This window comes from Cydia amplana, chromosome 5 (genome assembly GCF_948474715.1).
Source record: "Cydia amplana chromosome 5, ilCydAmpl1.1, whole genome shotgun sequence".
NCBI classification, from domain to species: Eukaryota; Metazoa; Arthropoda; class Insecta; order Lepidoptera; family Tortricidae; genus Cydia; species Cydia amplana.
The window spans coordinates 10,114,106-10,129,630 of NC_086073.1; the positions used below are offsets into that span (position 1 = coordinate 10,114,106).

General features: G+C 38.8%; 1 protein-coding gene across 6 annotated transcripts in view; it reads right to left on the bottom strand.

The window, feature by feature from the left end:
- LOC134647958 (tensin-1) overlaps nucleotides 1-15,525 on the bottom strand; it is a 148,731-nt gene that overhangs the window by 17,396 nt on the left and 115,810 nt on the right. For 5 of the 6 annotated variants that reach the window (XM_063502357.1, XM_063502359.1, XM_063502358.1 and 2 more), the window contains 6 exons: nucleotides 7,292-7,456; nucleotides 6,548-6,735; nucleotides 5,975-6,124; nucleotides 5,471-5,634; nucleotides 4,924-5,124; nucleotides 2,599-2,778 (listed from right to left, as the gene is read on the bottom strand). In XM_063502357.1, coding sequence (XP_063358427.1) covers nucleotides 2,599-2,778; nucleotides 4,924-5,124; nucleotides 5,471-5,634; nucleotides 5,975-6,124; nucleotides 6,548-6,735; nucleotides 7,292-7,456 — 1,048 coding nt within the window. Of the gene's footprint in view, nucleotides 1-2,598; nucleotides 2,779-4,923; nucleotides 5,125-5,470; nucleotides 5,635-5,974; nucleotides 6,125-6,547; nucleotides 6,736-7,291; nucleotides 7,457-12,759; nucleotides 12,765-15,525 lie in introns of those variants that run through there. The other variant, XM_063502362.1, reaches the window with a different exon arrangement.

Genomic DNA, 15,525 nt, shown 5'->3' on the forward strand with positions numbered 1-15,525 from the left:
GAGATTTAATGCTCATAAGCCGCCGTGCAGCAAGTAAGTAGGTAATAGAATTAGTGACGTCAGACCAGATTTGCAGGCAAAAGTTAACACATGAGCCGGTGCGAGTCACTGATCTCGTCGGGCCCGTCGAATCGAATTAAGTTGACGTATGACGAAAGGGCTGATATTGCGAATGGAACGGTACCGGCAAGCGATCGCTTAAGACAAACCAGTAAAATGTGATATCTGAATCCGTATACTTGTCACCGTCACGTATTCTGGTTTAAGTCGAACTGTGGTCGAAAATTGTAATACCGGCGAAGGAGGCGACGGGCGCCGCGGTGACGAGCGCGGTGGACATCCATCACGGATTCACCACGCCGGTCAATTAGCCGAAGCCGCAGGCGCCGCTACGCCCTGCGGAACTGATTTCCATCTCAGATCTCGTTTGAACCCTCACAATGCATCGTTCGTTTCACTAATAAGCACGCCTATTGTTCACATATGATCAACATTTGTTTGTTTCTATTTAATTTCGACAAAGTCGATGACATATTGATTTTTGAGGGGGTCGTTGCTATTGGTAATGAGAGGAGATAATTAAAGAAGTGCGTAGGCGCCGGATTGTGTAAAAGTCGATTTGTTTCGAACTGTAAACTTGTATTTGTATTGTCCCACTCACCTGGTTTCCAATAGTCGTCTACCGAAGTTTAGGGATCACTGGGCACCGACGTCTAACTGGTTAAAGTTTGATAAATATTTGTAGTTTTGTTTATTTGAAGACTTTTTAATAGATGAATATTGTTTGGTTTGTTTATTTCACGCATGGGACGTGAGTGCGTGGTGTCGGGTCGGGCGCGCGACTGGGCGGGCGGCCGGCGCTCGGCTCGGGCGGGTCTAGTTCACTAAAATAGCCCCACACCTGCGGCACCACAGACTGCGACCTCTCGGTTAACTGATGCCGCCTCAAATAATCATATTGTCGGTTACCGGCACCGCTCTACCTGGGTTGGTTAATTGGGTAGTTTATCTTTCTGCTCCATATTAAAGTTAATATAAATAGAATGCTAATTATTTTATATCTCACTTAGTACCTTTATATCGTGAACTTTTATGAAAGATTTGAAAATGTTACAAAACATTATATTATATAAAATAAAAATATATAGAGAGTTAAAATATCATCGAACAAATTGGGAGACACTAAAAACTTTTGTTAGATACATATTTATTTTTTGTTTTAGGAGTGCCACCTGGACAATGTTGCAAATACGACACACCGTGTTTAAAACCCTTTGCTTGACATCTGGAAACATTTAACAACACGTCTACTTGATCTATTTACTAATTTTAGCCTCTAAATGCGTAGGACTACGAGTTAAAACGCATTTTAAAGTTACTTTTATTCTATTCTGATTTTATGGGATTTAAAAAGGCGGTAAGCCAATTGAATTATTCTCTCTACTTAGTAAGTAGTTTTATAATGTTATTGCTGCTCGTCTAGCCCATAAACGCCGTTCTCTAACGGATTGTCTTAATGTGGTTAGACGTACTGTTATATTTTGTTTTTGGTCCGATTTTCGATTTTGATCAATTTAGATGATACAACGAAATTGAGACCTATGGATACATTGGATAGTGAAGGTAGAAAGCTACTGTTTTTTGACTGGGTATATCAGGTATATGTATGTATACACAGGTTGGGTCAAAAAGGTGTTGGCAGTTTGAAAAAAAAAAACTACAAAACGTACAACATTTTTAATATTACATACTTTTAAAAACTAAAAATTATGGGAATTGTATGACTTAAATGAATGTGTATATTATTGCCCCCCCTGAGCACTCTTGAAGGCGGAGTCGCAAATTCTGTTTCTTTTTTTCGCAGTTTTCCCCTCGGGGATAGAGTCTGTGCGGAAAGAGAAGAGTCGTGGAATGTATTGGACCCCATACATTCCACGACTCTTTCTCTTTCCGCACAGACTATATTAGCGATTTCCAAGACAATTTTCCTTTTGAGCTGCTCTAAAGCTTTCTGATTATTCTCATAGACTACGGATTTGTCTACAAAAATAAATCAGACAGATAGAGATTGGGGCTGCGTGGTGGCCATTGAATCACTCCTATTGGAAACGAGTTTAGACCATCTGATTGGCATAATAAAATCTGTTATTCGCATCATATGGTTCTAATCCATAAACAAACTGAATCTTTTAAACCTTAAGATAAATACATCCAAACAAATCTAGACAAATAAATCTTTGAATCTTTAAGATGCAAATTACGCTGCAAAACTTGTCGCAATGTTGTTTTTTTTTTCACCAAAGCCTCTCTCATTGATTGTTGCGAAGTTTGCCGCACTGAACGTCGAACTCGCTCCACAATGTTGGCCGTTCTCTCAGAGACCGGACGTCCGCCAGGCATTATTGCTATGGTCGAGCCGATTGTTCCAAACATTTTGATTAAGTAATTTGCGTACGTGCCTGAGCGAGTCGGCGCGGGCGAGTGCATCGGGTGCGACGCGCAATGGGGCCGCCCGTGTCAGCGCCGCCCTCGCTGCGCGCGAACACTAGCTCCACTAGCTAGGGCTGTGGTTCGATTGTTTGTAAACCGTGGACTTACCAGGGTCATCATCGGTGAGCGTAGATAGGGGCCGCAGGTGTTCGAGCGAGTCGGCTCGGGCTAGAGCATCGGGTGCGGCGCGCAGCGGGGCCGCCGGAGTCGGCGCCGGCGCCGCACCGCCGCCACCCTCGCTGCGCGCGAACACCAGCTCCACTGCGCCATCGGACGGGAACGATGGGTCTGTTGAAGATGAAATTAGGTTAGAGGTGGTCTTCGTCTTTATTCTATTTAGGTCTTCGTTTTTTTTAAGTGTATATTTTTACTGATTGTATTAACTTTCATGTATGTACCTATAAAATAATATAAATATGTAGGTACATACTTTAATTCCACATAGTACCTAAGTAGGTACAACTAATTTTAAACTATTATTTGCAATATCTCTTAAAGGCATTGAATCATTACTTAATTTAAGTCTGATTTAACAGTTACATCTTTCAAAAACATTTTTTTCCTTTCCTCAATTTGTTTATTTACTTATACACTTCGATCAACACGGGCTTCCGACACGTCGGAAGGGATAGGCCCAAGCGATATCTTAACATACAAATCATTCTGCCATTTTTCGCAGGGGGGAACGTGCACACAGTCGCACTTCTGACACACTTACGTACAAAATCCAATCTGTAATGACGACACAAATACATAGAAAATGACATCCTACACAGACAAATCTTGCACACCTCGATCTGTTTTTGTGTACGGATGAGCGAGTCACAAGTGTCACAACACGCACATAAACACGGGCACATTTTCGTCAAAGAATTTTATTGTTTTCTGAGAAATATATGAGAAGTCGGATTTGTCGCTCGACCGATCCGCAATTTGTACTGGGCGAGCAAAATCGATAAATCCAGCAATTACATGAGACTAAAATATAATAATTGTGTTTAGATGTAATTAAACGTATGATATGTAAAAAAATATTACATGTGAAATGTAACACCTTCTTTTTGTAAATTTGATGTCCCCGACCTCTTTGTTCAACAAAAAACCAAGCAATTAGGCATTTTTTCTGCTGCTGTGTTCACTCGCGCGTCTGGACTCGGTCTAGTTAAAAATCCGAGCGCAACTAGTTTTATTACCCGCGCTAGATCAGTTGATCTTGTACCTAGGCAGAGGGGAAATAGTGCGAATGCTGCATCCCTTCCGTGTTGATCGAAGCTTATACAAATTCTTTGTTTCCGACACCAAACAGTTATGATTGATATAGTGTAGTCAAGTGTTGTGTAGGCTGTGTAGGTATGTGCATATTTTAGTGTAACGAGTTTACATTAATGACCATTAGGTGGCGCTAATCCCAAGCTCAATGTTTCATTTCATATGAACAAAGTTTGACCGAAATACGGTTTTTTCATGCACAAGAAATATTCAAGTCGTGCAATAGATGGCGCTACATGGTAAAGCGTAGTGATGATAAGTTAGGGCAAGTTAGAGACAGACTTCGCTTAGTGTACAGCAAAGAGAATTAAATCACGACGTGTACAGGTCAAGTGCTATGATGACATTCGGATGGCCAATGCAGCTGCATTGCCGCTGCAGCCCTGATGAGGGCGCTGTCTTTGTCAAATTCTTTGATACAATGAGTAAGTAAGCGCCACTTGCACCATCCCACTAACCCGGGGTTAACCGGTTAGACCGTTAACAGAGTGTCAAATTGTACTGGTAACCATGGTAACTCCAGGTTTAACCGGTTAACCCCGGGTTAGTGAATGGTGCACGTGGCCCTAAGTGAGTTAACTTTCTAGTCGCGGTAGTAATGAGGCTACGAATGTCACTCATTTTATCAAGAAAATTGACAAGGTCATGTCAGTAATGTCCGAGCGACACCTTAAATCAGTGCAAGCGTAGCGTCGGACTCTAGATTAAAAGGCACACGTGTGGAACTGGCACCTGAACACGAGTACGCTGGCACCAGCCTGTCGCTTCGCTGTACTAGTTATATATCTCTCGCGTCGAATGATGGTACGTATGCGAGTAGTTGTCATGTCTGTACATTTTTTGGAAGTCTAGCGCATTATGGATGACTCACGTTAGACCGGGCCGTGTCCGGGCCGGAGCTTCCGGAGCCTCATTTTCTATGGAAAGCATCACGTGATCACCTGTCATCGTCATAGAAAAGTAAACGCCGGAAGCTCCGGCCCGGTCTAACGTGAGTCATCCTTTAATGTAGGTCTTAAGAATTCTAACATTTAAGTAATAAAACTACGGTAAAAACATATACCTTCAAATATTTTTCAAATGAAGGCCAATCAAAAGTGACTCGAAAGAACTGTGATAGGGACCATCATTCGATATGAAAGGTACATATCAGGGCATCGTTACCGTGCGCGGCGTGGTCCAACTGCTGCTTGGTGAAGGAGAGCGTGTGGTCCGCGACGGCGCACGTGTGGAACTGGCACGCGAACACGAGGCGCCGCTGCTGCGCCTGCGCCGGCCGCCGGTACGCCCGCACGAGCACGTCGCCCCGCAGCGCCAGGCGGCCCACGCCCACCGTCCACCCGCCGCCGCTCACCATGTACAAGCCTGGAGGTAATCGTGTTCTTAGAAATGTGCTGTACAACAATAAAAGCTAAATGTGCTAGAGAACATATTATAACTTTAGGATTGTTAACGTCTCTGAGAGTAGTTAAATTAAACCCTTGCACTTCAGACCCCCTAAGTGTAAGCCGGTTATAATTAAGTACTTATGTTAGGTGATCGTGTATTAAATACATGCAGAATGATAAAAAGTGCAAAAGTGATTGCTCCATCCTTAATTTATAATTTCTACATCGATATCAGTAAAGACATTTTAGAGCCAGTGGTAGCGCCCCGACCACGTTCAAGTGCAGAGCACACTCGTTTCAAATAGCACAGAAGCTTTGCTTACCCGAGGTATAGACGCAGACGAAGTTCTCGTAGATCTTGAGGAAGGCGATGGTGGGCTCCGAGGCCGGAGCTAGTGCGCCGGCCACGCTCACGTGGGTCAGGTGCAGCGGCGCCGCGTTCACGCGGATCTGCCCCGCCAGCAGGCCAGCAAACGTATCGATGTACCTGTGACAATGCAAAACATTAGTACAGTTCATTGTATGAACGCACACACACTTGTTGCAACTTTGTTTTTTATGTGCAATGGTCATACCACCACCAACTTACAATATGGAATCGACCTCAACCTCAAGAGTGAAGAACCTTAAAACTTATTATTGCAGGTATTAATAAAGTGCTAAAGGCTAGGATTATATGTAATAGAAATCGTTTTTATAGAGTGTTTTGGAACGCCATGCAGAAGTGAAGCAGATGATTTTCAAAGATACATAGTACCTACAAAGTAGTGCATATATATATGCTATGTAGTAGTTCTTGTCGTTTATATTATGTGTAGTAGTGTTACCTCTTGTTGGATGGCAGGTGGAAGACGGGCACGCGGTCGTCGAGGTACCGCCGCATGGCGTACCGGTCCAGCGCGTGCTCGGGCGCGCCGCAGATCGCAGAGTAGTGCATGTACGCCGCTACCAACACGCCCAGTCGTTCTCGGTTACCCCTGTCAAAGATAATAATATATTAATTATTTTAATAAGAATTAATCACCCTAACTCTTATACAGCAAACCAACTCAACATTAAGCAACTAGGCTGCTAATGTGAAATAATTTAATAAGTCAGCTCGAGCGATCAGCCCTTCTCGGCGCGAATGCCTTGAGCACAGTACAGTAATTTACGTCAGACACAAGAATAAGTACGCGGCCTGTCAAGTGTCAACTGTCAGTGAGCATGCTGGCGGATAGTTCAGTCGCTCAAGCAGGCCATCCAGCCCGGCGCCATCACAATAGGGACGCAGACCACAAGGATACGTTCCGCAGTTCCGCGGGTGCGAGGCCAGTCAGCTTTCCGCACACTGTGTATGCGCCCGAACGTCCCGCTTCGCTGCCGTCGCTACAGCTTATGTGAAGCAAAGGAATAGTTACCAGGCGAGTAAAACAGCTACGTTCCGCGGGTGCGCGGCCAGCCAGCTCTCGATGTGCTTGCAAGCGGCGCATAGTCGCTCGAGTGGCGGCGCTAACGTCCCCGCCCAGCCTAACGCTCGCGCGCGCCCAAACGCCGCACGCGCGTCTCGCCCCGCTCCGCTGCCGTCGCTACAGCTCACCTCAAACACCTGGAATGTGCGACATGTTTGTTTAAGATCAGCTTGTTTACATGGTATAATCATGGACAAGTTCATAAAAAAGTTAAAGACTTGATATATTAATATGTATGGATTTGAAAAATACTGTTAATCACACTTTTATGAATAGCTCATCAAGTACTATGGCCGCGATTGGGGCAGATATGATCATAATCATAATCATAATCATAATATTTATTGATAATATAAATTACATGTCACATTTTATACAGTGTATAAAGATTATATTTAAGTATTAAAATTAATTATGTTTATATGTGCATGGTTACATGCTAGTTGGTGAGCATGTGCGCGGCCTGCGCTTTGGCGTAGGTACCTACGTGTCGCCAGCATGCGCTCGGCTACATAACATTAGTCAAATCATTAGCCGGTTCCACACAGCAAGCATACGCGCGAGGAAATTGCCGCATTGCCTCGGGCGAGGCACGTCTTACACATGCCGCTTTGTGCGCGAGAAAATAGCCTCGCACGTATGCTCGCTCTGTGTGGACCCAGCTTGTGTGGACAAGTTACAAACAATGCTAACCATGAAATGTTCGCCGTGCTTGTTGGTAAGCATGTGCGCGGCCTGCGCCTCGGCGTGCGCGTCGCGGTCGGGCAGGTGCAGCGCCAGCATACGCTCGGCCACGTAGCACAGGTCCAGGCGGCCCGCGGACCCGCCGACGGGGAAGCTCGCTGACCGCGCGCCAGTCTGAGAGGAAAAAAATAACACGATGTAATTCATGTCCGTTCACTGGGGACCTAACACAGTGGTATGGTAAACTCAGCAATTATGTACATATTTGTCAAATTTTGTATCTTTCTAACAAATATTTACATAATATTATTACCTATGTCACAATCACGGATAGTGACTGAAACAAACGACTGTCAAGGGATTGTTAGATTTGACAGACGTTTAATAAATAACGCCATTAATTAATAGTCTATTTTTGAAATCACTTGTAGAAGATGTTCAATACTCGTATGTTTATTTATCACGCTAACTTTATACTACTATAAAATATATAATTTATTTATAAACTAAGGGAGGCTTTTTTTTAAATTGAACATGACGGCTTAGGGGCATGTAGGAGGAAACGGGGTCATTCGAAGCATGATTTTTGGATGATTTTAGGGGGGGGGGGGGGGGTGGAAATCGTCAAAAATAGATGACCTAATTTATGGACTACCCCTTAGGAGGAATTTGAGGAAATTTAAATGGCGTAAGGATAGACGGAATAATGTTTTAGATCCGTTTTACAATTAAATAAATATCACGATTACGAAAGTATAAAAAAAATAGGTACCATGTTCTGCAATGCATACATTAAAATAAATGTAGAGTGTTTGTGTGTGTAGTTAGTTACACTGTTCAAGATTATCAAGTAGGCAAGCTAACGCTGTTTTTCAACTAACTTAGGTACAGGTGGCCTAGCCAAGGTGACGATCACTTGCGCTTCGTCATCGAATCGCTTTGTGTCTCTCTATCAGTCTTCCATATTCGTGCGACAGTGACAGTTGGGTTTCGTTTGCTACGTAGCGTTAGCGATTGGCATGTTGTCTACGGGGCCAGCCGGCCTAGCCAAGGTTACAATCGCTATCGCTTCGACAACGAAAAGCATTATGTCTCTCTATCACTCTTCCATATTAGTGTGACAGTGACAGTTGCATTTCGATCGCTAGGAGCGTAAGCGATTGACATCTTGGCTACGCGACCTGGTTATCGACGTCACGAATCGACGTATCGAAAGTGTCACGATAAAGATAAACAACGGGAAACCCTGTCAGCAAAACTCTTATTGTTGTTTACCATTTGAAAGATTTCAATAAATTCACCTATTTACGAAGAGCATTTAATGAGATCTTTGGTACCACTGATGAGCAAATCTTAGATAACATTTACCAACTGTAGTGTGTCATTTGATATCACGCAATCTATCATTCCGTTCCCGTTTAATAATATGAATGTTACCTATGTACTTGTACAGTCAAGTGTATAAAAATATGGGTGTAGACAACTTACTCAAAAATATGTCCCATAGTTTTTAATTCGCTGACATAAGAGCTATGGGACATATTTTTAGTAGGTATGATTTGTGCACCAATATTTTTACACTTGACTGTACTTGTAGATAGATACATAATAATATCGAACCTTTTATTAATATTTGCCCTTTCCAGTATGAATACAGAGTCGTTCCCAGTCCCGAAATATAACAGAATTATTTTATTTCCTCAGGGACTTCTTCACACTTGTGTTGGAGCGACGAAGCCTCGAACAGGGTAAAATAGGGAAAGTTTCATATAGGTATAATTTTACCTAAAAACGTTTTTATGGTGAATTTTAGAATACCAGTGTTTTTATAAATTAACTGGACGTTAATTTAGGTACCCTTCAAATTAACGCAGTTGAAAAACGCGGTGTAGTATTTGAACTTCCTGGCTATACTGATTCGGCAGTTTATAAGTCAAAAATAATTTAAAAAACTGAACATTTATAAAGCAATGTTTTAAAAAAACTATATAGGTATTATTCTGTCGATTGTTTAAGCCTGTTCTTAAGACACTCTTCGAAATAAGTCCAGTAATTCTGGATGCTTAATTTACTTAAAGTTAATTTGTGTAATAAAAGTAATAAAACCTGAGTATTTCATCGTGGCCCCAGATCTTATCCCAGATTACGGCGGTTATATAACTCGGCCTTGGATGTTCTGCAGTCTCCGGGGCGTCAGGGGCGTGGAAATGAGGTAGGATCAGCTGTCACGCTATCGTACCTACGAAACCTACGCTAAGTTACGCCGCAATATCCTACACAATTTGTACAATACTCGTAGTAAGTGAATTAAATTTTAGAAGGCCGGAAACTTTAATATAGGTTGGTATAATTGGAATTTGTTATCAGAACGATTACTTAGTACCAAGAAATGGAATCTAACGTCTTATCAGTTGTGATTATGAAATTCTGTGTTTGTAAACACGGGGATCTAATAATAACATTTCATTGGAACTTCTGAATTTTTTTCTTAAATTGGTGTTTATCAATTAGCAACAAAACATTTAATTTGACAGTTATTAAAATTTAATAAATTGGATAAGAAGGATAAGAATGACTAAATTTTTTAAGACGTGTATATAAGTACCTACACAGTTTATACAATACGTATTGCAACATAAACTATAATTACTTATAAATGACCAAATTATGTAATAATTAATTACTAACAGATATTTGAACAGGCAGTTAATAAATACATACAATACAAGTAACGGATATTCTATTTTAATAACCACACTCAATTTAGTAGCGTTGACAGCTTTCATTTAAACATGTTAATTTCCGTGTCCGCGTCAACCTGTCTCCATTGAACAGGTCTCAACTATTACTATTATTACAACCAATTATGTTATAATATGTCATTTAGCCACAAATGAGTTTGTAATTTAAAACAATTAAGCTAAAATTACCTAAAAAAGATAAGAATAGAGTATTTGAAAGAAATTATTTCACACCGCATGCATGGAACAAAGCACCATATAATTATTATAAAAACATAGATAGCAGCTATTTTTAAGCACAGGTCCTAATTAATAAATCGGATAGATATATGTATAAAGAGTAGGTGAGTTGACCGTGACGCCACTGTGTAAATGTTTCATATAAATTCCATATTAGCAAATCGTTTTGACAGTTCTAAAAAAGAAAACCGATTTGACTAGTAGGAAAATACCCTATTACGGCATGTTTTACTCTTGTAGATGGGTCGTTCTCGCATTTCGTGCAAATCGGTGTTTTCGGAAATTTACCAAAAATGTGGTGGCGTTTTCGAATATCTGTTAATGCAAGGTTGTAACATAGGGCCTAAAGTATATGTATCTCCAATGAACAATTCTAAAAAAGTTAGTATTTTCTTTATATGTACAATTAACACCCAATTTTTTCATTCATCTCTATATGTAACGCGTGAAGATATAACTTTGACCTACATTTTAACCTTAAGATACTACAAATAGAAAATTCGTTGTTTGTGCAATAAATGACTTATTTAGTTATGTTTTAAATCGTATAATATTAGAAGCTAGAAATAAATAATAAAAACTATACAGCCTTATAAGTGTATGGTTCAAGTAATTTCTTCATTACCGACGCGAGAAATAGATTAGCTATATTTTGCTACATAGCGAGGGTATATAGCGCCTACCGCCGATGCAACACATTGTTCGTCAGTCAGTTGGCCGCATGATCTCGTAGCGGATGCCCGTGTGCCACTGTTAGCGAAAATATATACGATCTCTCGGGTCGGGAAGGAGTGTGGTTCTCGATAGTCTTCATCGCCATCGCGTGATTTATACAGTAAGTAGCAAGTGTACATTATTATAATTATACGTAATGAAGTGTTTTAGTGTCGCCTTTCAGATGGTTTATTCTGCAAAATTAAGGTCTTATGCCAACTGATGTAGGCGACAAAAACTTCCAAAACTTCATTCATATCGGTTTCATTAACTTCTTTTCCTTCCAATTTTACTGGGGAAGGTAATGAATGACTTAAGAAGGTAATGATAATATATTCGAGGCAGTGCATTTAATGAAAAGAGGCTTAGTAATTATAAATACTACGCTGTTATAAACATTTAAAACTGTATATGATAATAGGGGAGCCTTTGTAGTCTAAGATGGTCGACCTTCACCGATAGGTGAGGGTGGGGAGGGTCGATCCCTAGGGGACACTTGGTAAACTTAATTTTTAATGAAACCAAACGAGATACAATTTTTTGCGCTGGTAACACTCATTCATTCGTTCCTAACTTCACGTTCTGTCATGGCACTGTATCGGAAAAGTCAGTGGTTCAAAAATGGCGGACGGTGAAAGATTTTCTGCGTACTATATTCAATTTTCGGTAAGCTTTAACTGGATTTATTTTATAATATGAGATGGAAATGATGTTAGTGAGTGTGCTTATTTTATTTGTTGTTTATTGAAGTGATGATTAACTTGGATTACATTGATATACGCGAACACATGTTTCGAGTACGGCACGTTTTATAATCTTACTATGTATGGGGATACTTTGTCTTTTTCTTCAGGGGAGATATGATTCCGGGATCATGTCACCCCCAAAGCGATCAAGTATACATTGTAATAAATTTACTTACAAAATGATTCATAGAGCTATCATAAATATTTTCTTTTCTTTAGTAAATCATGCCGCGAAATTACGACCAGAGAAACACTGATTTAAACTTTCAAGGTTTTTGACTCATTATTGTTTATTAAAACAGAATTTAATGGCGTATAATTCAGTTTTCAATTATACAACCGACTCCGAAAACGGAATTATCCCCGTGGCCTTTGAAAAAACTGACTAAAGTTGACATCAACATTTTACGAACTACCCGTACTTGGTCTTTTTTATCAAGTTAAACGTTTTACACACAGGGGATGTTACTCGGTCGACAAGAAACACTTATAACGATATTTGGTTTTCAACCGGCGATATTTGTTTTTATGGATGAAATGCTATTTCAATGGCTTTCCGACCTTATGTACTATAGAACCGACGGTCCATAGAAAGGATTTTAGGATTATGCAGCTCAAACACCGTCCTCGAAACGTGAGCAGTAAATTTCTAAACTTATTTATTATAGTAAACAATAACGACCAGTGATGGGTAAAAAAATTAAAATTGCTGTAGGTATCTGACGCTAAAAATACCTTCACACGAACTTTAAAAAAATTAGCTTGTTACAAGAAATTTTATGTTAATAACTTAGATTTTTGTTTTTTTTTTTACTTTTTTTTTGGTACAAAAATTGATTCCCTATTTTATGTTGTTTTATGGATAATACGATTACATTGTTTTTTAAAAGTATAAGATTATGGATTAATATGTGTTTGATATCTTCATATATTAATTTTCTGTAGATAAAGTGAATAAATTAATGTAGATACTACCCTCGAAATGTGACATTGCCACTTAAAATCTTTTTACCAAGTGTCCCCAAATCTGGAAGACTTGATCCCTTCGGCTTAGACATCTGATTACCGGAAATACAACTTCAAAGCATGGAAGATGCAATATATATATGTTTGCTGTGTATTTTACAAATTATAGATGCATTGCTAATAGCGATCCGAGTTATATAATCAATGAGAATCTGGTATGGGGAGACATGGTAAAAATATGTTTACCATGTGTCCCAAGAACCAGGGTCACTTGATCCCCCTAGGATCAAGGCTCCCGACCAGGGGTAAACAAGTCTCCCTTACATAGGGGACACATGGTAAAAGTCAACAGTATGGGTTTTCATTAAATAATGATCTAATTTATTGCACAAATCTGTTCTAATTCAAACTATTAATGAAGAGATAAATTCTGAGTCGTATGGTCTATAAAGTTTTTCAATACTACAAATAGTTAAGAAAATGTATGCTAAAAACAAAAGGGGTGATCAACCCTCCCCAGTTTCCCCTATGTCTGACGGATGAAACTTACATATTATGAAAGAAAATATGTTCCTGAACATAAATAAATAGGGTTGCTTAAAGAAATATGGTCAAGACTATTTTTAATTATTTTTTGAAAAAAAATTTTTTTTTTCAAATTTCACCGATCTGTCTGACAAACAAAATAAGTTCCAATGGAAAGTATACAACTTGTACAATATAAATCAACTAAGTTGCCTATCTTTTCCCGGTCACTATTATGTGGTTATAGGGTTGCTTGCGAAAATCCGATCACAAATAAGGGTTGCCAGGCTTTTAAATAAAATAAGAAGGGAAGACTTTTAGCGATAACTCATAAACGGCTTAACTTATCAAGTTTGCTTTAATTTTGTTTGAATGAGTTTATTAAGCACTATTTTTATGATTTTTTTTTCATATTTTTGGATCGATTTTTCAAAAGTTAGAAGGAATAACCGTTTTTTGTTCTTTCTAAATTATTATTTCCGAAATGATTCACTTTATCAAAAAATGTTGTTTGCAAACTCCTATTTATTTTTAAAGACCTATCCAACGACACCCCACACTATAGGGTTAAAACGATAAAAATAAATTACATAGGTACAAAACGCGAATGATTTAAATATATTTTGTCTATGCTAATTTTTGAAAATTTGAAAACTACGTTTTATGTGATATGGTGCGCAGATGTTCAAACCGACTTAACAAACACTTCGGGTTGACAATCTCGACTTATAATGATGATAAGTAAATGGTAAATGTACCATCTAGCTTGAACATTATAAGTTGAGATTGTCAACCCCAAGTGTATGTTAAGTCGGTTTGATCATCTCCACAGTGCTTAAGACACATGTTTTTAATATTGTCGATTTTAATTGGTGTTAATTTTCTTGAAATACAGTTTTTTTATGTTCGATTTCATAAGTTTGTTTCATTACCGTCCACAGATAAAATTACCATCTCGGCCGATTTCATTACCAGCGCGTAGTTCATTACCAGTAGCCTTATTAAATGAAAAGTAATAAGGTTACAAAGGTGCCTTTAGCAGAAAAATGTTAATAAATGAATCCACAAATTGACGAAACCCAAAAGTTTACCATTTAAAAGAAAAATTACAAATCGAGAGAATCTCACCGATTTGCACGAAATGAGAGAATGACCCAGATAGCGTATGAATATACGCGTCAAAAGTATCTAATATTCTGGGACACTTTTTCCAAATAGAGATATTATCTCTACAGTTCGCGTTCAAAAGTATCGATTACAGTCTAATTTGTTGTACATATAGAGAGAGAGACATAATATCTCTTTTTGTTATGGTATTAGAGAATAGTAGATACCTTCTTGATGCTGACTGTATATTCTGCTGAATTTGGGAAATTATTAGGTAATTTTTTAGGGCTAAACTGTGTAAAATATGTATTGTGACGGAGGAATAAATAACACACGTAGGCTGGTTGTAAGACTAACTCTTTATTCATCTACCCACACATATGAAAGTATATATATGACATCTCCCTTTTTATAAGGAGAAAAAAAAATTAACAATAAAAAAAAAAACATGCTAAATCAGCTAAATCCATGAGAGGATTTCTGAGATGATTACATTAGATACATGCAATTTTTATTACAAAATTATACATGCTGATTATTTTACAATTCATTCATTAATTTTACAATGACTTGGTATTTTAATATTTTAAATTATATCATGTTTAGGTACAAATTTTTAATAGTTTATTTGTAGTAGCTACAAATGTTCAGAGTGCATTATGCTGGAGCTGGACAAGTCCGTATTATTTTATAGTTAATTAAACATTTAATTAGGAATTATTCTTACTACATTAACTTAAACGCATGACAATACAGGCAAAATTAGTTTGTAAGTGATTGTATCACATAAACGTACATTGACTTATAACATATAGCTTTTACATAATTTTATTCGCCATTCCTGAACCAAACATGTGGAACATTAAGTATGTCTAGGTAGGTACAAAATCTCAGGTCCTTCGGTGCGTGTCGGTGTAACCCCAGCGATCAGGCGGTCTCACTGTCCTGCCGTAACGAGTAATGTATAAGTTGTTGTTTTGGTTACACGGATTGTTGGATAAGCTAGAATTTAAATTATTCTGGTTGTTCGGGATGACAATATCATCGTATGATTGGGACCGGTGTTGAATATTATTGTTGCGTCGTTCAGAATCGGTAATCACGTGCCTACGGTTCCTAACTATTTCATTTCCGGTTTCCAAACGAATTAGGTATGATCTTATTCCGACATTTTTTTCTATAATCCCACTTTTCCACTTTTTAT